Raw genomic sequence first — 24717 nt, 5'->3', positions numbered from 1 at the left:
TCCTGTGGGCGTATTGTTTCACTTTCCTTGGAAAATTGTCCTTCGTGTATGCGATACTGAGGAATTATTAAAGGGAAAGCGGGGAGTGGGCGGATCTTTTTCCCTAGGATTGCTTTCACGAAATAAAGCGTAAGAGTTAAATGTTTCTCCGGGCTTGACAGGACAATGGGCCTCCGCTGAATCGACATTGTCTGGCAGGGTCGCAGTCTTATTATGTCATCGTCTTTAAGGTTCAACACACTCGTTTCTGCTCCGTATCGATTCGGCAGAGACCCAACCAAACTCGAGACGAACGCGTTGCACAAAGGAATTAATCAATTCGTTCCCCCCCGTCCCCCTTATGGTGATTGCATTATCACGTGTTACTAAAAGCACGTGAAACGGAAGACTCGCATCCATTATTCACCCTGCTGGCCCTCCAAAAAAAAGAGACAATTTTTAACAACGACCTATCGTCTTCGAGTTTTTCCACTTTTTCCCGTGAAATTTAAAGTCGAAGGGAGAAAATATTTTGACCCGCTCCTCGCACAATAGGAATTTTTCTGGGGGACGAGGGACAACGATGCCCCTTTAATGCTTCTTCTCGGAGAGGATGCCGACGAAACGAACGTCCTCTCCTCTTTAAGGATCAATATACACGACGCGCACGAACCCTCGGAGATATTTCGCGGAGTAGCGAAATGCGCGAATCAATTTACTCATCGGCTGCGCCTGCGATGTTTAAAAAATCGCGACATCGTCGAGGAGAAAATTCAACCTCGAGGAACCAAAGCGTCGAACTCCCTCGGAACTGAAATAAGACGGGAAGTGTTCCTGAGAATTATTCGGAAACGAATTAATTAACGCTCGTGGTTATATCGATACTCGTTGCAAAAACCACATATCTTCCGCAGGCGGCGCTTGAATGGAATGAAATGGATCGGATTTATATTCTTAATTTCAATCTATTCTAGCCTTCTTACCGGGACGCGTGAATCCGGTCGGAAGGGTTAAGCGTTAAGCATGGTTTCCCTGGTAAATTTGCGAGGATACTCAATACTCAAACGACGTGTTCCTCGGCGCATAAATGATCGTTAAGCGACCGGGGAGGGTGGAGATAATTTACGATCCACGTTTTAGACTCGGCGTTGCAATCTCTCATGCGCTCGTGTGGTCTCGTGTTGCAGGACGGAAGTGGAGCCCGTTTCGTCGAAACCGGGCACGAATCGCCCCGACACGTGCACTGATCTCCGTGTACCCGTTAAATGCAGACCCGACCAGGCCATAGGATGCGTCAAATGTCCGCAACCGGAAACGGCGGATCCTCCGGCGACGTGGAGGAACTTCCCTCTTCCGGAGAACCTGGGAGAATGCTCGGTATCCTTTTTGTCCGCGTCTCTAAAAACGTACATTTCGACGTTTTCACTTTTCTTTTTTAATGCTCAAGAGCAAATACGTATAATTGGTATCTCGTCATGCGGATATTACTCACATTTCCAGTAATGCAGTAATTATTTCCAGCACCGCTCCACAAGGACCCCGACGTCCTTAAGGTCCAGAAGTCCAGTCCTGAGTCCGGAGACGTTGAATGCCCTGGAAAACGCGGAAAGACTCGTTAAGGATGCCCAGAAAAAAATCGAGGAAGTCAGTCTAGGAGCGATATCGACTCCGGATGATAAAAGTGCCAGCGGGTGAGACCGGAGGGTGGCCAATAAAGCTGCACCGATATTGCTGCCGATATTTCAGGATTAACGATCCAATTCTGTCGCAGGCATGCCGTACACTCGATTCCGGACGACACTTTGCTGCACGTGCGGGAAATCGTCGAGAGTAAGCTGCGAGGGGAGAAAAATCCGAAAAGCGAAGACCCCGCGTCTCGGGATTACACCTCTGCGGATTCGCGAAATCCGGATCAGCTGACCAGGCTCAGGGCGAGCGAGCGGCCGGGGAATTCGAGGCAGAATTCCGAGACGGGTGTGAATAGAATTTCGGAGGGAAATTCTGGACCCAAGGGACGACCGTACGCGACCATCGGTACCACTTTGGGAGGGAGAGAGAAGTCACGTCTTCTCGATGGGAAAATTTCTTCGCCGAGTCGCGAGCATCCTGAAAGCGATATCTCAAAGGACGTGGCGGACCGAAGGCTCGACACCTTGCGGATACAAAAAGGACCCGAAGTGGATATCCAGAGGGAATTGATAATCCAGAAACTCGAGGAATTGCACATTTGTCCGGATCCGTCCATCGTGCCAGATATGAAAAATGTCGGCGTTTACGAATTCCAACATCCGTCGTGCCGGAGAGATGATGTCACGAGTGAATTGGGTAAATCTACATTTTCAAGGCAACGCGATATCAACAAAGGTGCTGAAAGATGTCGAATCGACGCGATGGTGCAGACGAAGGTTCCTTTCGGAGATTTAGTTATTAATGCACGGGGAATAAACAAGGCTGTGTCCCTTGAAAATGACACGTTAATAAGACCTACTCGAACCGTACTGCGGAATAACGATCAGGGGTCAAGGTCGCCCGAATTGTCCGATAAAAGAGTCCATTTTGGAGATCACTCGCGAAAATTATATCTCGAGGAGACCACGACCCAAGTGGCGGATAACGGAGAAGTATCATCAAGGGATCGGAAAAGTGACGAAATCGTTGAAAAACCCGTTAATGAAAGTGCCGGGCAGTTTAGTGGCGCAAAAGATGAAACCTCCAACATCGATAGAGAGACGCGGACGAATATCAGAAGGACCGAAACTGTCGACGTTCGGACTGGCATCTCAGAAATGACGAGTAACAGGAAAATCTTAGAAACCTGGACTCCCCTCGAAACCTCCGATAAAGGAGTACAGGTGATCAAACGTGTAAGAGACAAAACCGAGGACGAGAGTACCAATTCCTTTTCTTCGTTTCTACCCGACGAGAAAGAGAAATTCGACCTCGATGACATCACTTTGACCCCTCCCGAATTTTCAGACCTAGATAAAGCTCTGGAGTCCTACAACAAGACCATGAGGCACATTGTTCACGGCACGGAAGAATTATCTCGAATTTTCTCGCGATTCAAGACTTTAGACGACACGAGGCACGACCCTCAATTTTTCCCTTACGAGAAAAATGATATCGATGCATTACCAAGCTCGAGTATCTTATCAAATGGAAATAAAGTCCCGATAAACTCATACGAGGCAGTCCCACCAAATTCATTAATTATATTAAAAAGAGATCACGCAGTGGTACCTTCAATATGCCCAAATGCATTGCAAAATCCGCCAGACATTACCAGAGACCCGAACCAATCATTAAAAAATGGTCCCTGGGATCGGAGCGTTATCACTGGTAATCGCTTCCAAAAATCAAGAACCACTCGTAACAACGACGAGCCTGCATTTTTATCTCTACCGAGTGTTGCTTGCAGCAGTCCCGATTCGATCAAGGAAGATCGCATCGATAAGAAGCATTTGAGATTGGACAATCGAAACCAGAGTAGAGAAATGGCGTCCGATTGCAGAGTGGATCAATCGGTCGGAATCGGATTTGATAACGGCAAGATAGACGGGAATTTTCGTCCCCTGGTTGCAGAGTCTGTATATTTGCAGACTGGGATTCCTTGTCAGGAGACACCGAACGATAATCTTGACACCTTGTACAACGTTCACGACAATCGGTGCAGATATTCCTTATCGATAAGAGGACCCCACGTAGAAGACAGAGGTATTACCGGGGACCTGAAAAAGGAAATAATTAGCGCTCTCGATACGTTCGACCATGAAGACTGCGACATACTTACACAGGTACTCGATGCACTCAAGTACTCTTCGAAGGCCACGAAGAGATTCCTTTCTTGGCTTTTCGACAACGCCGAGTCCATGGACGATGACGAGGTCGTGCGAGTCCTCCGAGAAGTTGCGATAAATCCTGTTACAGAGCAGAAGTTTCGTAATATATGGCACGAAAAACACCGGGGACGCGTTGATAACATCTTATCCCATAAATCCTGCGGGGCGAATTCACATATTGACGCAAGGAACTGGAGAGTTATGTACAAACTCGCTAAATTTCTCGCCGAATTTATGGACAGGACGACAGAAAATTCCGCATTCGCCCAAGCCGATAATCCGAAGGGCTCGGTGGAGTTGTACAAGAAGTTGCCTATGAAGGAGGGAGACAAGTCAAATGTATCGGGAAGTAATACCGACGAGGTCCCGACGAACTCGAAATCTGGGAATGCATCAGTTGTCGATGAGAAAGATAGTTGTGGCGATAGACACGCAATTACTAAAGACAGTGCAACAGCTGTATCCGATAGGGAGGACTCGGTTAATCCGCTCGAAAATCAGGATACAGACATTTCCGATCATTTAGAATCGTCCAATCATTTTTCACAAGACGGTCGAGAGAAGGAAACGTTTGGTAGCCAGTCAATAAATGAATTAAGCATGTGTCTGGAAAGAAACTGCCCAAATGTACAAGCGGATACTGTCAGAGAGGATGAAGAAGCTCAAAACGAATCTGTCATCGCAGAAATAAACCTCGACAGTCCTCGTGAAGAAATCGAAGCTTCGGATGTCAAAGACATTCGAACGTCGAGGGAAAATAATAAGATTTCGCGTTTGGATGAAATTCTAGAAAAGAATTCAGGACTATCGTATTCCTCTTTTAGCAATCTCAGTGTTCAGCCTGATAAATCTCTTCGTGCCGATGTCCATCGTTCAGATCAAATCAGAGAATTGTCACCCGTTCACTCAAGTGAAATTCCGATTACTCAGGACACTTTCGCAGAAGATAGATCTCTTTCTTTGGATGCTGGAAAAAATTCAGGAATGTCATCTTTAGGACTTATTAAAGATAATACCGCGTCTGGGAATTATTTCGAGACTCACGATAAGGAATCGAGTGAGCAGGTCATGGACGAATCGTTGAAAAATCGTCCTAATGGTGGTGTCTTGATTTCAAATAATATTTCTTTGAAGAAACCGACATTTAAAGGGAATGAAACTGATTCCACGATGTCGACCACCAACGAAGATATTTCTCGGCAAGGTGCTCTGCAAGAAAATACAAAAGTTGATCGATATCAAAATTCAATGCCTATTGATATGCCGAAAGACGAAGAAATTGACGTTTCACTTGTCCGAAAAAAAGAATCGGACAGTCCTGTCTTCAAACAAGATATCAGCGAAGGTTCAATAAAGATGTGAGTAGTTTAATACAAAAAAAAAAACATGGACTGAAATAATTTTATGACATTTTTTTCCAGATGGAAAAAGCAAACGTTAGCGAGCGATCGTGGCAAAGTAAGTACATTATTTTCGGGAACATTTTTAAACGAGGCCTCAGCGAAATTTGATATCTTGGTGCAAACTGATAACGCTCCTACAAAATTGAACGTGTCCATTCAATCATCCCTAATGGCACTCTTTCCATCTTTTCGAAAAAGAAACCTTACTTGCCAAGAAGATTGTCCGAACGATGAACATGCCAATCGTTCCAAAAAGATGGTCTCTAAAGGTCAAGAAAATAACGATAATTTGAATAAAGTGCCGAGAGAAAGTGAATCGAATTCTGCCGACGATGTTACAAATATTGATCTCGAAAATGTCCATGTCCGTAATGGAAAATCTAATGACCATAAAACCGTAAACGGCAAGAATGTGATATTAAAAATGAACGCAGTAGAAATGGTGGACTCCATCATGGAGAAAAACATGTATGGAATTACAAACGCCATTAACAAGAATTTTAGGCTTAAAATTGTCGACCACTTTTTGGGTAAAAGAAAGTTGGAAGAAATTGATATGTTAGGTCGTAATGGAAAAAACGTGACCAACTATTACGCGAAGGAATCGTGGCCGATAAAGAGTGCATCCGGTTCATCGGCAGAAAAATGGGAAAGCACTGCTTTGAGCACTTTAGACGAATTCGGATATCCCGGAAATACGAAAAAATTCCTAAATTCCTATCCCTATTGCAGAAGCAATTTCTTTACTATATTATATTTTTTCTTTCTATTTCAGGACACATCTTCGGAAACGCTTTCGGAAGGAGAACTAAACCTGCCCAGTTCGTGCTCGTTTTCTCTCGGTGAAATAAAAGTCTTACAAAGCAGCACGTCGACGGGAAAGACTTTCGAAGAATTCGATGGCACGAGCCATTTAATTGTAAAGAATTCGTCGAATCATGCGAGCGACACCAGCAATGTAAGACATATTTACTCGCCCGTTTGTACAATTTATACAAAATACAAGCTACAACGTACGAAAATCTATTTCCTTCCAGTCTCTGCCAAGAAGTTTGGGGGAAGTCTACAGACCTGGATCCGACTCCACGGAAAGTAAGTTTTTGCGTCTGCTCTTAGAAAAACAGATTTTGCGCCTCTTACGATGTAACGATGTTTGCAAGAATTCTAATAAAGCATTTCATTTAATTAAACAGTTTCAACCGAAGCTTCGACGGACGCGGAACAACCGGAGAGCAAACACTTGCAATTACGCAAGATTGTATGATGAAGAATTACTCACACCTACTCCACGGGTTTATCATCGGCTATAAATTGACGGAGCAGTTAATTCGAAGGCCTCTTTCTAAAATGATCACGGCCAGTAGTAACTTTTAGCAATAAAATATTTCACCCCACGTATTATCTTATCTGAACTGATATTAAGTTATAAATTCAAATTAGTATCTGAAAACAAGCGCTCGCGATTAATAAACGATCGAGTCGATTTACATTCCAATCGCCGTTGTATCGCACCTATTAATTAAAGAAGCTTTCAATATTACGTGTATTACAAAATTCAAAGGAATTGGATTTTCAGTGAGTTTAAAAATAAGTGTAGTAAATTGTTCATACCTTTATTGGAACGCTACGTTACCGTGAAGCTAACCATGTATCTTAATTACCTTCGGTTTCATTGACACGATAAGAAAATGTAATAACAGTTCCTGGAATAATTAAACAATTGATTCACATCACGTGATCGTTAATCTTCGATCGCTATTGGTTAAGACCCTGAACTCGAAGATTCTGCGGAGTGTCAAATCGAACAAAGCCAATTCCTTTTATGATTCGTGGGCGCGCCTTTTGTTTCCTTTCCTGGTCATATGATAGTCCACGAGACATTGAATCCATCGAGAACATGTTCATTTTTTCCTGAAGGATATCGATGTCGACATTGCGGCGCCTTGAAAGCCGATAACGCCTTTGAACATAAAACAGAAGGAAGAAACAAAGTTGCACAAATTGCTTTTCTCTCGGCATTGAACGGAATTGAATTCTATTTGCCGATTATCCTTGGCTGGATACGAGTACGCGAGTGTGCGTCATACCGCCATTGAAGCAAGAATTTCAATGACTATTGCTTACGCGAAATAATGCGCCGATATGTAACGTTATCTGCTAAATATTCATATAATCTCTGTTAATGTATGGAGGTCGGTATATGCGAGTGAACCGGATAAGACGGGGCTTTCCGATGTATTTAAATAATACGATACTACGTTGAATCGGAGATTGGTTCCAAAGAAAGAGGCCGTCTCCGGCGCCATTTTGCCGGGCAAAGTGAGTGCTCGAGTTGGCACTCTAGGAAAACGTTTTCTGCGACGGTGCATACAGATAAATGGAACACGTGTCTAGGCGTACGTATATAAACCACATGACCGCGGGGACGTTAGTCAGGTTAGCTGATCCAAACTGTTTGCAGTAGTCATTTTTAAGGTCGCAATATATATATAACCTGTCGATTAAAGAAAAGCATGAGATCATTCTTCGAACATTCCGTCTTTTAATACCATTAGTACCGGTTATATCGTGGAAAGCTTTAAAAGTGTCGAGGGAGAAATGGGACGAGCAGTCGTAAAATGGATGAGGAAAGCTTAGGACGTTGTAAGATTGCAAGAAACGCCGCAGGGAAAAATGAGTGAAAAACAAAATTTCATTGGTTATTGGTTACCCGAGAGAAAGCGGCAAAAATACAATTGGGCGGATTTTGAGAATGCCTGTGCCGAACGTGGATTTATACTTAAAATGGTAAGATCAACGTACAGCATGCTCCATGCTTTAATACTTTCGAACATGTGTTCGAGAAATATTGTGCGTCGGTGATCCACGAGTGCTCCCGTAATGTATTTATAAGTATTCAAATTCTGAAATGAACTTCTGTTCCAGATCGACGTTAACTCTAATTTAGAGTCTCAGGGACCAATTCATGTTTTTCTACATAAGCTTACCGATACCCTTGCACTAGCTGAAAGTGGTGATCAAAATGTACGGCTGCTGTTCCTATTACGCTCGTTGTGTAATGATTAAGTTTATTAAGTATATTTTCCTTTTTTTAAATTAAGGCAGGAGTCATCGTTACGAGAATACAGGGATACATTCGCAAGCATCCTGAACTGATAGTGATAGATCCTTTGGAGAACGTTAAAAATTTACGCAACCGACACAAGTCCTATGAAATAATACAAGATGGATTCCAGTTCAATGGTTAACATGTTAATAATACCTTGCAGTTTCAGAGTCGTATCGTTAAGTTTGACAAAATCTCTTAAACGTTACTAAATAACTAATATATTTTCAGATGTGTTCACTCCAAACTTCATAGAAATAAAGTCCAAGAGTATTCCTGAAAATGTATCCCTTTTGAAGCAGAACAACATCAAATTTCCATTTATTTGCAAACCTCTCGTTGCTCACGGATCTAAGGATGCACATAAGGTACTTGTAAATTTTTCACATTAAATATTTTGCGAGACTCTTTTAATTTTTGATATTAACGACATCATTTATTTTAGATGATGGTTATTTTTAATGAAAAAGGGTTAAAAGACTGCCAACTGCCTTGCGTGGCCCAGAACTTCGTCAATCATAATGCTATTTTATATAAAGTATTTGTTGTTGGTGAACATTTCCATGTAGTCGAACGCCCCAGCTTGAAAAACTTTTACCAGAAAGACTGTGCTACACTGAATACCCTTTTTTTTAGCTCGCATGATATTTCAAAAAGTGGTTCCAATTCAAAGTGGAGTATCATATCAGCGGAAGATGTAGCTCTCACTGTTAAACCAAATTTTAAGACGTTTGAAAGAATTGTCAAGAGAATAACAAGACTCTTTGGACTTGTTTTAGTTGGGGTAGATGTTGTTATAGAAAATCACACTGAAAAATATGCAATTATTGATGTAAATGTCTTTCCTGGGTATGATGGATATCCACGTTTCTTTGATAATTTAGTTGATAGTATCGGCAGGCTGCTCACAGACCAAAAGAGTTACCGACAGAACTCTAAAAACTGTACTTTGAAGAAATGTCTCAGTGACGACTTGGATTCTGGTTTTGAGAGTGATGAAAAGAAAAAACAATCTTTGAAATAAATAAGGAATATTTTAAATACATTCAAGATGGAAATTCTGAGAGCATGGAAAGTGAAGCATAATACGCAACTCGAATGAATCATGTACCCCTAAAGCTTAGGTCACATCATTTCTGTTATTGAATAAATCATTGTACATAATTGATATATATATACGGGGATCAACTTTCAAGTTGCTCTATTAGCAAAACATGCTCTCAGCATGCTATTTCGTTTTAGATTTCTATTATATATTTTTTACATTTTATTAATTTACATTGTATTCTCTTTTAATAATTAACCAAAGGCATTTGTTGTACAGATACATAAGAAAGTCTAGCCATCATTTTATACTTCTTTATATAGTATCTCAGCGTTTCCTACCATGACAGATTGCCTGAAACGGTCAGTACAAATATTTCATTCTTTTAGTTATATATTGCAGATATTAGCATTGACTCGCATCAGAAAAATATTAGAGATGAAATTGGATAGTTTACAGTGTGATTAGCCATATCATTAATTTTGAATTTGTACTTATATATTGTATAAATGTGTATATAAGCGATACCGAATTAGTTGAGAAGTAGTGACCTATAAATAATAGGATTAGTAAAGTTGTCAAAATCATTTTATCATATTCACTGTAGCTGTTGTATCCAAAGATCTTGTGACAACTGCTTTAGCAATTCTATCATGAGGGGACGCGGTGAATGAAAACATCGTGAACCCTTCAAATTGTTCATAGTTAGCAAGTAACGAGAAGTGGTATGATGTCTACTTTAATGGTTGTTTTGGCATGAAGGAGCATCACGTAGACGTTGTGTACCTGAAGGAATGAAAAATTATTATTTTTGTTACACGTGGTATTGCAAAGAACAAAAGTATTAAGAGTACTAGCTCATAATGATACAACTTTTTAACTTGGAAAGATGTAGCGACAACTTTTCTTGTTACAAAGTGTAAAAAGGAAAGGAAAAAAAAATAGGATCAATATAAATGTTAGTGTCATTTACTTGTAATTCTCATTACAAGAGTGGAATAGCATGACGTAGTTAATTGCTAATCGGATTGCTGGTAATCCTAAGCTCAACATTGCTGTAGCGATATGAGAAATATTTCTATTACTCTTGATGTGCGATGCGCTCCTTTTTGGTGAGACTTCTATTACGTCATATTAAATTAGATAAGATAATATTCCTATTGTATAAATGACTTATTTTTCGATTTTTATGCTGGTTGATTGTATACCAACACGCCGACGTTTGCACAATAATTTCCTCGAAGTTGTGCGTTACCATGCAAAGTATTCGTGTAACAATGCAATACGAGCGAATTGAACTTCATTGCAAGGATGAAGTGTTCACTTTTATAATACTAGTAATATTTATTTATTTGCGGATATATTATTTGACCCGTTTAATTTATATTGAAATTCTATCTGGGCCTCTTTATAAACCCAGTATTTCAATTTTTGCATCGATACTTATTTAAGTCTTAACTTAAAAAATGTTAGCGTTTATAGTTTAAACTGTTTTATATCAATATTTATAATTGAAAAAATTATATAGACATTTTAATTTTCTTTAAACATTAAAAGCACCATGATTTTCAACGTAAATGTACAAAATACGCTTAAGTTTTCTATTATCTAGTAACATGAAGTGACACTTTCAAAAGTACGCTTTTTTTGTATATTCGTATAATGTATTTCATATGAATAAATTGTACAAAGTAGTTGTCACGAGTTTCAAATCGCAACTGTATGCAGAAATTGAATTTCAGGGCTGCATTTGGTGTTGCCTCACTTAAATTATTTACAAGTAAACAACAGAAAAAGTAACTGAAGCTACCTCGTCGTGGATTCCGATGAATCGGTGTCATTGGTTGTCTTCTGTTTCATCCAGGCTTTCGCAGATGCCAAAAATTTGAGATTGGGTCTCTGCGACTCATCCTCAGGGAAAATAAAATCGAATACTTCTTCCCAGCCTTCCTCTGTCTGTAAAGACGCATAGCAAAATATTATATAGCTATACCTTTGAATGATAATTTTTGTGCAAGGAAAAATACTTACTCCGTCCTCTCTAATAACACGCCTTCTTCTTTTGATTCTTCGTGGCATTTTCTCCATTATTCTGGCGAGATTGTCTTCATCACCTCTTTCACTTTCAAAGTCCCTCCAAGCTTCCAAGAGTAGTGCTCTACTCTCCTTATCGCCATTACTTCGCAATGCTTCATTACCACGTTCAAATACTCTTCTCGCCAAAACGACATTATTTGGCTGATCTTCCGATACTGGATTAGCTAATTCGAATTTCGCATACGCCACCCATACCTGTAAATAGCAGGAAGAATGATACATCGAACTGAAATTAATATACGTTACATACGTCAAATAAAACTATTTTTGCAATGATAATTCACCTTAACATGAAGAGTACGCTCTAGAAGTCTTTCGAACAGTTGTCTTGCATTTTCTGCTTCATCTTGCGATATTTCGAAGTCGATATAAGATTTCCAAAGCAGTTCAGGCATATCTAATCTACGAAGAAGAATTAAATATTAATGATTTGAATATAATGACCAATTACGATTTCCCAGTAATAATAGTAACTTACCTCGGTTGAGAGACAGCTAATTCATAAATCGCTCTCGCTCGATCGATGTCACCCAGAAGTGTCTCCAGTTCAGCAAACTATCATAAAAATGGTATTATTCCTTGACGTTTATAACTTGTTAATGTTCAAGTGATGCGCCGGTTATTATTTAATGTTCAACATACCTTCATCCACGTAGTGCAATTTTCAGGACCAAATTCCAAAAACTTCTCGTATAATATTCTGCATCTATCAAATTCCCGTAACTGGATTTCTAAGTCAATGTATCCTCTAAAAAGCTTATCTCGGGGACAAATTCCTAACGCCATACCCTTTTAAAAAATTGTACATATAGTAACACGTATTGTAGTTATTATATATGATACTAGTTACTTTTACTTACCAATGTTTTTCTAGCAGCAGTTAAATTCTTCTGACGTATCTCAAATTGTGCGTACAGCAGCCAGATTTTCGAAAATGTGAAATGTTTGTGTGGAATTAATTCTATACATGTTCTGTAAATAATATTAATATAGATTATACATTTTTTTAGGGGGTTGACAAATTATCAGTCAAATTAGACTAATTTACCTATAAACCTGACGGCATCTTTCTATGTCTTCCGTTTCAAGTTCTTCATAAAGAGCGTAATTTATCCAAAGATATATGTATCTCCTCCAGAATTGTTTTTCCTATAATTATATAATTTCATTTTAAATATTTGGTTCAGATGAAATATTTATTTTGATGAAGTAAGTTACACCTAGTAGATACCTTTGTCGGTGGGACATTGGCTATCGCACGCTCGTATGTCTCTCTTATGACTTCTGCGTTCGATTCAGATTCGACTAATCTTAAATAATCGAACCATGCATCATAGTTTGAAGGATTGTCTTTTACTTCTTGCTCGTACTGATTTTTCCGTTTGCTAACAATAACATCTTCGATACCTGGAAGTCATTATTGACATGATGTGATAGATATTCATGAATACATGCGTAATAATGCGTAATAAGTATTTAAACATACCCGAACGATCTCCATATTTTTTTTCATGTATTGTGTAAGCTTTATATATCTCTTGAGTTCTGTCTTTTGGAATTTGATCAAGGGCGTATTTGTATATTACTCGGGCTCTATCATGCTAAAAACAAAAGTTTAATTTTTTGTAGTTAAAATTATCTACATATAATTGATTAATTTATTTATATCTTACTTCGCGTTGTCCCTCTTCAAATCTAGCAAAGGCAATAAATAATTTTTCATCGAGACTTTCATCTCCATAAAATGTGACAGCACGTTCGTACACCTTACGTGCTCCATTTATAAAGCCATGTGATTCCTCAAATCGAGCATATTTTATCCAGTGCTTCACATCAGGATGTACCATTACAAAACGTTCATATATTCCTCTTGCCCTCTGTATTTCTTTATATCGTAATTCAAATTTAATGTATGTTTGCCATGCTTGTTCATCTGGTTCCCATTCCATCCAACGCTCAAACACTTGTCGTGCTCCTATAATTGGGGGAGAAATTGCATTGCAAACATCATGGGAACAAAGCATGTTTTGTGCATAATCAATTTTTTACCTGCAATATTTTCTAACATTTCTTCCATATATGTATACTTGTACCAGAATTGGTTTGCTCTTGGTAAAATTGTAACGGCACGATCCCATATATTTCGAGCATGATTTACTTGCCGATTGCGCATTTCCATTTCTGCGTACTTCAGCCATAATGTAATGTTCCTATGATCTACATCCAATGCCCGTTCAAATATAGATCTAAAAAAATAAAAATAATGCTTGACTACACTCATTTTGTATACATACAAAAAATGTTAAGGAGAGCTTTACCTAGCTCTTTGAATTTGTTTCTGACTTTCTTCCCATTGTGCGTATTTTACCCAGTTAGAGAGGACCATGCGATTTTTGCGAATGTTATCTTCAAACGCTTTACGCTTGCGGTGTTGATAATCTGCTAATTCATGAGGATCCGAGATTTTTTGTTTTGGAGGCTACAACAACAATAATAGCAAGTCATTTATCCAATAAATCATTATGTTACTATTTACTATGAAGATGCAAACTACATAAATATAATTCGTCATACCGGCGGTAAGATTTCCAAATCTCTTTCTTTTGCTTCACGGAGAAGTTGCTCAGCAGTAATTTGTATTTCTGCAGGAGCTTTGTTTTTAACCTGTAAAAAATCATTAATGTATGGTAAAAAAAATATTACTTTTAATTAAAGAGAGAACAATAATGCACAATACCTTTGCCACTTTTGGCATCTTTTGAGGTTTCTCCATGGTGATTCCTTCTAAGCAATTCCTCTGATAAAATTATTGAAATTATTGAATATTTTCCTTTAAAATATAAGGCACATTAGCACAAATTAGCAAGAATTTCAGTTTCTTCGTTTAAAATTGTTATAAATACGTATGCAGTATAGCTACTTATAACCTCAAAATAAACTGACGCATTTAAAAATCTAGCATGTACGCCACATGCTAAATGCAGAGGATGAGATTGCTCACGAATTGGTTTTGCAATTGTGGATTTGTGCTGTCCTCTGTAAAAAATTATAGCACCTTAAATATTTTTCTTAGCGACACCTGATAAATGTATTTAGAAGTATATGCACAATGAAATGTTCGCTTTGCATTAACAGCGGTTACACGGTACTTAATACCGACAGATATGAAAATCGTATAATTTGTGCCGTGTAAACGTACTCAAGTTAGCACCATTGCGCTTGGAACATTTTGGGATGTGAACAAAAAATTTGCAGTTCTGGAGTAGCCACTTTATATTAATGTAAATAATACTCTACATATACCATTATACATGCTCTTTCTTCAACATGATTCCGACGACATTGCTTCAATTTATGTTAACCTGTCTTCAAATATTGTCAGAGGGGATGCAACGTGATTAAAATTAACAAGAAGATATTGAAATGTACAATAACCAATGACATTAATTTAACTGACGATCTGGAGTGTCAGAAAACATGTATCGCATGTGATGTGTCATCGGCTTGTTAAATTTGGTTTAATTTTGTATTTTGTAATTAAAACTGCTTTAAATTTGTACATTGCCACATAAAAATACAAATGGTGAGAAACACTGCCATTTTACGATATTTGCCGCAATAATTCCTGAATATACATGTTAGTCAATCAATGATACGAATATGGAAGAAGCAGCACAAGGTCTCTGTCCATGTTAGAATGTGGCTTACCAGTTTCTCGCCCACACAATTTGCCCATTTAATAATGACTTGTGGTGATTTTCATCTTTGATATTCTAGCAGAATAGAAGCTGTGAATGTTGCGACCAAATTTATGAATTGCATAATACAATTTTCATTTTATTATTAATATGTTTTTTATGCTATATTTTTTCACGTAGTTGGACTCTGGAACATCTAATAGCTTATTAGCTGCTGCGAAGCACTTGGCTGACAGTGAAATAGAATTAATAAAGACCATAGAAAGTGCCACAACAAATCCTCAAGAAGTCATAAAGGAAAACATGTCCGCGACATCCAAAAAATCTCATGGACAAAAAAGGCATCCACCAGTATGTTATCACATTTGAGTATCAATACTGTGAAAACAATTAGAATAAATACTAATCGATTCGTTACATTTTTTAAAAAATTCATATTTCACAAATTTTAAGAATTATGAAAGAATTGAAATATATATATTTAATTTCACTAATAAAAATATATTATCTAACCAAAATGATTATATTGGGTTATGAAGGTAATTTTATTTAATGTAAAGTCTTTTTAAATGATGGAACGCTTATTTATCAGCAATGCAAATGCTTTTATCATTTGTCTTTTTAAACCTGTTATAAATCACTATGTGCGGATTATATCTTTATCTGTACATCACCTCTTGCGGAACTCAAGTGTGTATTATCAGTTGGTCGAATACTTTGCACTGCTGTGTTGGGCAGTGGGTGATTCCCAAGTGCTTAGATAATTCTGATGCTCGTACCTTTCATGTTGTAAAAATTACATTTTTTAAATTCAGATCAAACCATCAGCTGCTCTGGTAGCAGCAAAACGTGACGCTGCACAACGAAAACGATTGCAAGGCAAGAAATCTGACAATACCTTTGTTCGTGATATTTATCACAGAGCAATAGAAGCATTAAACATGACACGAAAAGCAACTGGACTTGTTTTTGACCTTTCGATGGACGAACATCGATGTCTTTGGGATGAAGGATATCCAGAATGTCCGGAGAGATTCACTAGAGTGTTAGAAAGGTGTAAGGAACTAGGCCTTGTAGAAAGGTGTAAGCGTATTGAATCGAGGCATGCCACAGACGATGAATTACTGTTGAAGCATACACGAACACAAATTGATTTTTTAAAAGCTACAGAAAAATGTAATGATGTAGAGAAATTAGAAAAATTGTCATCGAAGTATGATGCAATTTATATTCATCCAGTAAGTGGTATATCACCTTACAGTTGATTAGACACATTCGGCAACAAAAGTAAGACTGACTTTGATTGTTTCAGTCTACGTATGCGACGGCTTTGTTGGCTACTGGATCAACAATAAACTTGTTGGAAAATATTTGTAAAGGAGAGGTGCAAAATGGAATGGCTATTATTAGGTAACATTCTTAAAATTGTTCATTTTGATGTGTGACTCCAATGTTATTTTCAATTATATATGAGGCGAATTTCAAGAAATGTATAATTTAATGAAGAAAACTGGAACTTCATCTGTTGCGTGTTTTGTAGACCACCTGGTCATCATGCAATGAAGGCAGAATATTGTGGCTACTGTTTTTTTAATAACGTCGCAGTCGGTACTCAGAAAATATTAAATAGTAATTTAGCTAAGAAAATTTTAATTGTCGATTGGGACGTACATCATGGCCAAGCAACTCAACAAATGTTTTATGATGATCCTCGGTAAGTAATTGAGGTAAAGATGTTTAATTCAAATAGTATTTATGAGTCACAATTTGTTACATTTCAGTGTTGTCTATTTTTCAATTCATCGTTATGAATATGGAAAATTCTGGCCAAATTTAAGAGAATCTGATTTTCATTATGTTGGAGAAGAAATGGGCAAAGGTTATAACTTTAATGTACCTCTTAACAAAACTGGAATGACGAATGGGGATTATTTTGCAATATTTCATCAGGTTCTATTACCGATGGCATACCAGGTAAAATTAAACATTTAAAAATTTGGTCAAGGCATGTACATTTTTAAATTGTGTGTGCAATATACTAAAAATTAATAACATGATATTCAATTATTCCAGTTTCAACCAGATCTTATAATAATCTCAGCAGGTTATGATGCAGCACTCGGCTGTCCCGAGGTAAAATAAAAACTTTTTCTTGACTGACCCTGCCTCTTTTTACTTTAGTTTCTTCCTGAGCTAATCATTGTGTCAGCTGGGTTTGACTCCGCACTTGGAGGTGAAAAGGTTCATAAGTCATGTATAATTGATGACCCAAAAGCAATTAAACAAATATTTCATAATTTGTTGACGAAGGAATTATTAAAATATGTAGTAACGATTGTTTAAGGGAATAAGAGAATTTATTTATAGTATATATTTTTTCTTTGAGCGAAATTATCACCCCTGACCATTTTCGTGCTTACTTTTTCACTTTTGAAAATAATATTGTTTTGAAATATTTTAGGGTGAGATGGAAGTGACCCCAGCATGTTATGCACATTTATTGACGTCTCTTTTAAGTTTAGCTAGTGGAAGAGTGGCAGTGATATTGGAGGTTTGTTTTTATAAATCAATTTTACTGTATAAATTTAGGAATATGATTTACAATTGCTAAATTTTCAGGGTGGATATTGTCTGAAATCCTTGGCAGAAGGTGCAGCTCTGACATTACGTGCTTTATTGGGTGATCCATGTCCAATGTTGCATACATTCGAACCTCCATCAAAAAGGTGCACTTCATTTTTTAACCGATATTATTTTATAGAAGAAGTTGAACCATTTTTTGTCAACATAATTTCAGCATACGAGAAACGATTTTAAATGTCATTTACGCACATAAACCTTATTGGACTTGCTATCAATATCAAGACACATACAATATTGATAGCGTGACGAGTAATGCTGAGGAAAATAATAACAGGCACTTGCCAGCTGTCATCTACCGGTAATGATGCAAATAAAGTAGCGATTTATATAAGTTGTCTTCATAAATTCGTCATTATTTAATATTCCTTACAGAGGGGACGAAACTAAGCCAGATTTTTATGAAACTAGATCATGTTACCCGATACAAAGTAAGGAGACTGTACAACAAATTGAGAAAAAATTGAATGCTTTGATCCAGTGTAAGTCATAAAGACTGTAGAAAATGATTTCGTTCTGTACTAAGCTTATTGAAGGAATCATTGTAATTAATAATTTTAGTTTCGAATTTGAAGAAATCGCCAAATCGAGTGTGCATTGTATATGATGAGAGAATGTTGGGGCACATAAATATTTCGGACGATACTCATCCAGAGAAACCTGACAGAATTTCTGCCATTTACTCGAAGCACGAGGAGAATGGATTACTTAAACGATGCCAAATATTACAAGTACGTTCTTTCACAATGATTCTGAAAGTCTGATATTAACTGAAAATACCATTGCAGGGAAGAATGGCAACCGAGGAAGAACTTTTACTTGTGCATTCGAAAGAATACATAGAGACAATAAAAAAGACAGTTGACTCGAAATTGAAAGATCTCGTAAAGCAAGCTTCGGATTTAAATTCTATTTATCTACACCCAGAAACCTGGACTAGTGCATGTATTGCTGCGGGTTCTGTACTACAAGTTGTTGATAACGTATTGAATGGAGAAAGCCAATCTGGCGTAGCAATTGTCAGACCCCCGGGTCATCATGCGGAGGAGGATCATCCATGTGGATTTTGTATTTTCAACAATGTCGCCCTGGCTGCAAAATACGCTGTAAAGTGTCACGATTTAAAGAGGTACACGATTTTGTAATTACAATCACTGAAAATTCATGCAATTTTTGCACGAGTGTCTTGTGATTTTTAGAGTGCTCATAGTGGATTGGGACGTTCACCATGGAAATGGTACTCAGAATATTTTAGAGTATGACTCGAACGTTCTATACGTATCGGTCCATCGATATGATAATGGCAGTTTCTTTCCGAACTCCAAGAAAGCAAATTACACAGTGGTCGGTTCTGGTCCTGGGGAAGGGTTCACGGTCAATATTCCATGGAATAAGGTACAAGTTAAGGTTAAATTAATATTAGCGTTCAAAACATTAGGCTTATCAATGAATTTCTGTGATGTTCAGAAAGGAATGGGCGACGCCGAATACATAGCAGCATTTCAGCAGATTGTGATGCCCATAGCATACCAATTTAATCCACAATTAGTATTAATATCAGCAGGCTTTGATGCTTGCATCGGTGACCCTCTTGGAGGTGAGAATTTTATTTTCCACTACTTAGTAATTCCATCGGTACATTATTTGTCGTTGCAGGTTGTAAAGTATCACCAGAAACGTATGGACACTTAACCCATTGGTTATCGTCGTTAGCCAATGGTCGCGTCATAATTACTTTAGAAGGTGGATATAATGTAAATTCTATCGCATACGCGATGACTATGTGCACTAAAGCACTTCTAGGTGATCCTCCAATTATGTTGGATACTTGCCAAGCACCTTGTGCAAGCGCTATTAATACCATAAATAATGTTCGAAAAACCCACAAGCAATATTGGCTTAATTTAGGGTTCCAAATGTCGCTACCGAAAGAAAATGTGCTCGCCAAAACGAAAGTCTCTCATGCAAAGTCTAACGATCGCCATAAGATTCACGGGGACTCGAGCAATAAGTCAGAATCTAAAATAGCTTTTGAAAAGATAGAAAATGAAAAGCTGGACTTGAAGTTACGCTTCGATAAAAGCAGCTTGAACATGGTAACGGACGAAGAGATTTTGAAGCTTCAGAATGAGGTTGAGAACATGAAAATTAAAAATCTAGCACATACCAAAGGTGCCGAAGAGATCGTAGGTGATCAAGCAAAATCAGCTGCGAATGCTCCTAGCCTTCTGGCCAGTAAGTCATGGACTATTTCCTGACCATTATCTGATTACATTTCTTATAGAAAGTTTTTCTTTAGGTAGGGGATGTCCTAAAGAAGTTGTAAATAAGAATGAAAGAGATATAAATCGTCAAGGAGGCTCAAGGGCTGGCAGTGAAAATATTGATGACGAACCTGCCAGCAGTAGCAGTCAGAATAATTCACGACAATCGGTTTCTACTGGAAACTTAACGGATTATTTATCTGAGAATTTGCAGGCAAGTTATTTACTTTAAATTAATAGCCTAAAATTAAAATTGTTTAAAATGAATAGTAATTTTGTGTTCTTAGGCTTTGGTGGACGGAGAAATGTTCGCAATTGTGCCACGAAGACAATGTCCGCATTTGGCAGATGGTGTCAGAGATGTGCCGTCTACTGGCATTGATGTACATTTGCCATGTCAAGAGTGCAGCAGTACCGCTGAAAATTGGATTTGTCTACGGTGCTACACGGTGCATTGCGCACGCAATATTAATGAACATGCGATACAACATGATCGCCAGTTGGATCATCCTCTAACGCTCAGTTTCTCCGATTTGTCCGTTTGGTGTTACAGATGCGAAGACTACATCGACAACCCGGTAAATTGATCAGAGAGCTAATGAAATTACTAAATATGATTTACATAAAAATATATTCACTTCTGTTAATCATTTAATGTCTTTTTGTGCAGCGATTGTATCATGCAAGAAACGCAGCTTATCGAAGTAAATTCAATCAAGACCTTCCATGGACTTACGATGAATTAACAGATCAAAGAACTGCTTAAGAGCAACACTGTCTCAATCCATTATATTTTTCTCCGCTGTGTATAGAGAGAAAATTGTGGCATTTTTGCAAGAATATTTGCTACGAATCTATTACCGAATTAGTCCACCTCCAGAATAAGACAGACACTATTTATTTATTTTTTAGATGAGAAATGATAAAACTCTATAATTATTTTTCTACTACTTCAACATTTTGCACCATTTGAATAGTTCTTGTAATGAGACCTATGTCATTCGAAAGTATCGGTGGAATACATTATTTTAATTCATGCATTGCAATAATTATCACTTGTTGCATGAATGTAAAATCTCTAAATATTCGAAAACACTGAAATCGATAGGCACTATCCCACAAATACTTCTTTGTTGATAGTATGACAATAAAAAAAGGTTCTAGTTGCTTTTAAAAATCGTAATGTTGCCAGTTTAGATAAAATGTGGCAATATGTGTCAACTTAAAGTAATATAGTATACATAATAATTCTCCAACATGGCAATATAATGTTATATATATTAAGAACTATCACGATACCTACACAAAAAAGGCATAATGTACAGAACTTTTCAGACAGGCTTAACCAAATACTAAAGATAATTCGCGGTTTAATAATGTAATAAAACATACTATTGTATCAGTCTTCCTCATAAACATATTGTTCTTATTATATGAATAAATTATCAGTATTTCCGTATTAGAATATGTTTATTGCAAGAGCATTGGTGGTAAATGAATTAAAAATTAATTTTTCATGTAATGTCACGCATGACAATACTTCAGTAATTAACATGATTAAAAAATGTTAATTATCACAATCGCGAGCGTCATTAAATAAAAATGTACTACTATAGTAAACCACTGTTTTCTACATAAATTGCTGCTTATTTTTTTCTGTCTTAACCTTCAATTCAATTTTTAAAATAAGCGTACATAAATTAATATTTCATAATTAAGGGCTTATGAACTCTACAAGAGATCTTGTGTACAAATATCCAACCGTACTTACACTATTATTTTTATACAATAACTTCAATAGTATTACAAAATCCAGTAGATCTTGTGGCTTTATTTAATTTGAAGTTAAGCCCTTACTTGGGTATTACAAATTTTCGAGATTAAGCAAGAATGCCGCTGAATGCACCTTTTATCGCACCAAATTAATTTGATAATTATTGAAATTTTTATTTTTCATGCGTCACATTCTTGCTTCATCGAGTATATGTACAATTCTCTGTTATCTTGTAGATACAGTTTCAATTCTCAATAAAGCTAATCCAAATTGATCTACCAAATTAAAGAAGCCATGTAGGGTATTTTGTGAAACTGAATTAGCTATTTCTAAAAATGAAAATTCATTATTAAATATTAATGGCAATTTTTCCGTTGTCACGTGAGGATAAAATGTTTTGACAACACGATAATTTAAAAATTGAGAATTGTTTCTAGTGTTATAAGCTGCAAATTCTGCTAGTAGAGTTGCAGGAATAGCATAATAGAGCCTATATGGTAGTTTCATTGTTTTAAACCTTTCTTCGCATTCTTGAAGCTTGTACGCTATACTATCTTGTACTTCTACGACGTTTTTTGAGCCTTCCTCGTACAAATAAAAGTCTTTGGTCAACTGATATTTATGTTTAGCACTAGACATATACGTTTTACGAGTGTTTCTTAATTGTAAAAGGGCAGTCGGTATTGAATAAGTATAAGATGTATACAAGTGAACGTGAGTAAGATGGGGCTTTGCTCTTAATTCGTTTGCAAAATGCGACGTTAATGGCAAAACACCACCCTGATGGAAAAAACCATAGAAAAGTGTTAATATCACGTTAGAAAGACACCATACCACTTGCAGCTTTCCGAGTTTAATACTACTACTTTGAAAGGCACTCTTTCTTTGACTATTTTCGCAGCTAGCATGAATAATATCCGTTGCTTGAGATTCCGACAATTTTGAAGAGTATAAAAAAATTATCGGTAGAATAACAGGGACTATGAAACGAGGTTCTTGATGTGGGAAAATCGATAACATTGCTATCGGCACAATAAAAGATGCCGTCATTAAGCCCGTAATGCTCTGAATACGAGGTAGTTCCAACCAATGTCCTCTCGAACCACTGGAAAGAACAGATGTTGAAAAAATTCAGTTCAATAAACCACTACTAATTGAAAGGAAATGTATAAGAATATCAATTGATTCGAGAAACTTATATGAAAATATAGACAATATATAATTTGGTATTATTCACCTGTACAACATTTTTCCAAATGTAATTAATCCAATAATACCAAGGATACCGAATAATAATGGTACATTGATAATAAAATGTAACAAACGTGGATGAAGCCCATGTATCTCAAGATTCTTATTGTTTAAGTTGTACTTCATAAAATTGAGAGGTGTTACAACAAAGTTGTTCATACTTATTTTCAGGCTACCTATCTCAGCTATTGTCAGGTATCCAAAGTAGAAACTATCAACGAGTATAAGGGTAAGAGCTATTGGCAGACAATAAATAACAAAGGTAAAAATTCTAACATGAAAATCGATGAATCCTACACTCTTAGAACCAAGGCCTCGGTGAAGCCAAAAGAATATGGGTGGAAATGCAAATGCAATAAATGTCGGTCGATTGAAAATACCAGTCACAGTTATTGCTGCAAGAAGGAAGCAATGATTTAACGAATGCGAAGGAAGAGAGGCTCGAAGTTTATAGTATTTTACTCTTTCCACAATACTTAATGCTTTTCGGTAGCGTTCGGACAAGTAATCACTTCTACGTACAACCTAAAAAGATGATTATTTAAAGTTACATCAAATGTCTTGTATATTTGGTGGTATTTTATTTTTCTTACCTTTCCTGAATAAGCCATACATCCAGAAACGACGTAGAGCAAAAGAGACGTTAGTATTAATTCGATGCTATTGGAAAATGTTCGTGTAGCGTAAACAAGAGTGACATAAGAACTCGCATACACAATGAGTCTAACTCTATGGTTTTGACCATAAATGCAACAAATTTTATACAAGCAATAATCTGTGATAAACGAGAGGCTACATATTAATAGCCGAGGTAATACAATAAGAAAATATGGAGATCTCAAGGTACTCCCAAATATGTAACTAGATATCGACGATAGTCTACAGAGAATGGAATATGAAATTCCAACAGTCATGTATGGAAATATAGCAGATCGTACAGGAAATGTAGTATTGAATTCCCAAGGTTTGTATACATCTATATCGAAATAATCCCCTGTAAGGAAAATAAGGTTAAGGTAATATTTCTTTTATTGCTAAGAAATGAATTACTTTAAAATTACATTACGATATAACAAAAACATAAAGTAATGTCAATAAGTACCAAAGAAACAGCTTTAGATTTGATAAATTACAACTTAATTTTACCTGCTACAACTTCTATTGATTGAAAATATTCATCAGGATGGATATACCCTCGTTGTGGCAGAAGGGTTAAGAAAAACCTCAAACCAGCCAAAACCCAATAGAGGATCATGTCTGATTTAATTTGCTTAACATCTTGGTAGTTTGGTTTCGAGTACACATTTTTGTACAGCATTTTAAAATAAATATAGAGACTTTCTAGCTTAGGAGTCACATTGTAAAATGGGTGTACATCTTGCTGCACACATAATTAGATATAATTTTTTCCTTTTAAACACCATTTGATTTATATTTGGGTTAGGACGATTTAGGTATTTATTACATACAAGTGAGTAAGCTACAATGCCGTTCAATCAACTGATTATCTCAATGATTACACAAAAACAGATAAAAAGTAAGGTTCCAAGAAATAAATTTAGACCACCGCAGACCACCGTAATCAAAGCCCTAAAGGCAATAGTCAAAAAAGATCTACCAC

General features: G+C 37.0%; 5 protein-coding genes across 10 annotated transcripts; 3 read left to right on the top strand and 2 right to left on the bottom strand.

The window, feature by feature from the left end:
* Positions 1–1002: 1002 nt before the first annotated feature.
* On the top strand, positions 1003–2178 carry LOC105698702. Its single transcript, XM_023434061.1, has 5 exons — positions 1003–1014; positions 1120–1356; positions 1501–1670; positions 1751–2013; positions 2123–2178. The coding sequence occupies exons 1-5, from the start codon at positions 1003–1005 to the stop codon at positions 2176–2178; spliced, it is 738 nt and encodes a 245-aa protein (XP_023289829.1).
* Positions 2164–6954, top strand: LOC105698755. The gene is made up of 5 exons (XM_012423279.2): positions 2164–5176; positions 5240–5276; positions 5997–6179; positions 6259–6313; positions 6415–6954. Exons 1-5 carry the CDS (start codon positions 2235–2237, stop codon positions 6483–6485), a joined length of 3288 nt encoding a protein of 1095 aa, XP_012278702.1. The 5' UTR covers positions 2164–2234; the 3' UTR covers positions 6486–6954.
* LOC105698757 (protein crooked neck) lies at positions 6951–14406 on the bottom strand. 2 transcript variants are annotated; one of them, XM_012423280.1, is made up of 15 exons: positions 14207–14299; positions 14044–14133; positions 13788–13948; positions 13519–13715; positions 13143–13444; positions 12956–13070; positions 12701–12876; positions 12518–12618; positions 12330–12441; positions 12112–12258; positions 11948–12024; positions 11754–11871; positions 11404–11664; positions 11183–11328; positions 6951–7181 (listed from the first exon to the last, which is right to left on the bottom strand). In XM_012423280.1, the coding sequence occupies exons 1-15, from the start codon at positions 14240–14242 to the stop codon at positions 6977–6979; spliced, it is 2244 nt and encodes a 747-aa protein (XP_012278703.1). In that variant the 5' UTR covers positions 14243–14299; the 3' UTR covers positions 6951–6976. The 2 variants fall into 2 exon arrangements, with proteins under 2 accessions (XP_012278703.1, XP_012278704.1); XM_012423281.2 differs by lacking the exon at positions 6951–7181 and adding an exon at positions 9364–10158 and having other exon boundaries at positions 14207–14406.
* LOC105698754 (histone deacetylase 6) lies at positions 7522–21530 on the top strand. Of its 5 annotated transcripts, none has more exons than XM_023434051.1 (22): positions 7522–8008; positions 8147–8245; positions 8323–8464; positions 8559–8695; positions 15348–15518; positions 15983–16405; positions 16480–16577; positions 16708–16881; positions 16949–17141; positions 17241–17300; positions 17629–17718; positions 17787–17893; positions 17965–18108; positions 18183–18289; positions 18369–18538; positions 18596–18936; positions 19007–19202; positions 19275–19404; positions 19464–20042; positions 20092–20285; positions 20359–20649; positions 20742–21530. In XM_023434051.1, the coding sequence occupies exons 1-22, from the start codon at positions 7895–7897 to the stop codon at positions 20835–20837; spliced, it is 4056 nt and encodes a 1351-aa protein (XP_023289819.1). In that variant the 5' UTR covers positions 7522–7894; the 3' UTR covers positions 20838–21530. The 5 variants fall into 5 exon arrangements, with proteins under 5 accessions (XP_023289819.1, XP_012278697.1, XP_012278700.1 ...); XM_012423274.2 differs by having other exon boundaries at positions 7524–8008; positions 20107–20285; XM_012423277.1 differs by lacking the exons at positions 7522–8008; positions 8147–8245; positions 8323–8464; positions 8559–8695 and adding an exon at positions 14691–14750.
* On the bottom strand, positions 21523–24669 carry LOC105698758 (GPI mannosyltransferase 4). The gene is made up of 4 exons (XM_012423282.2): positions 24243–24669; positions 23690–24090; positions 23083–23621; positions 21523–22950 (listed from the first exon to the last, which is right to left on the bottom strand). Exons 1-4 carry the CDS (start codon positions 24412–24414, stop codon positions 22071–22073), a joined length of 1992 nt encoding a protein of 663 aa, XP_012278705.1. The 5' UTR covers positions 24415–24669; the 3' UTR covers positions 21523–22070.
* Between the last annotated feature and the right edge of the window lie 48 nt (positions 24670–24717).

This window comes from Orussus abietinus, unplaced genomic scaffold, assembly GCF_000612105.2.
Source record: "Orussus abietinus isolate OABI.00-Male unplaced genomic scaffold, Oabi_2.0 scaffold12, whole genome shotgun sequence".
Classification (NCBI taxonomy): Eukaryota; Metazoa; Arthropoda; class Insecta; order Hymenoptera; family Orussidae; genus Orussus; species Orussus abietinus.
This window is presented reverse-complemented; position numbering and strand designations above follow the sequence as displayed.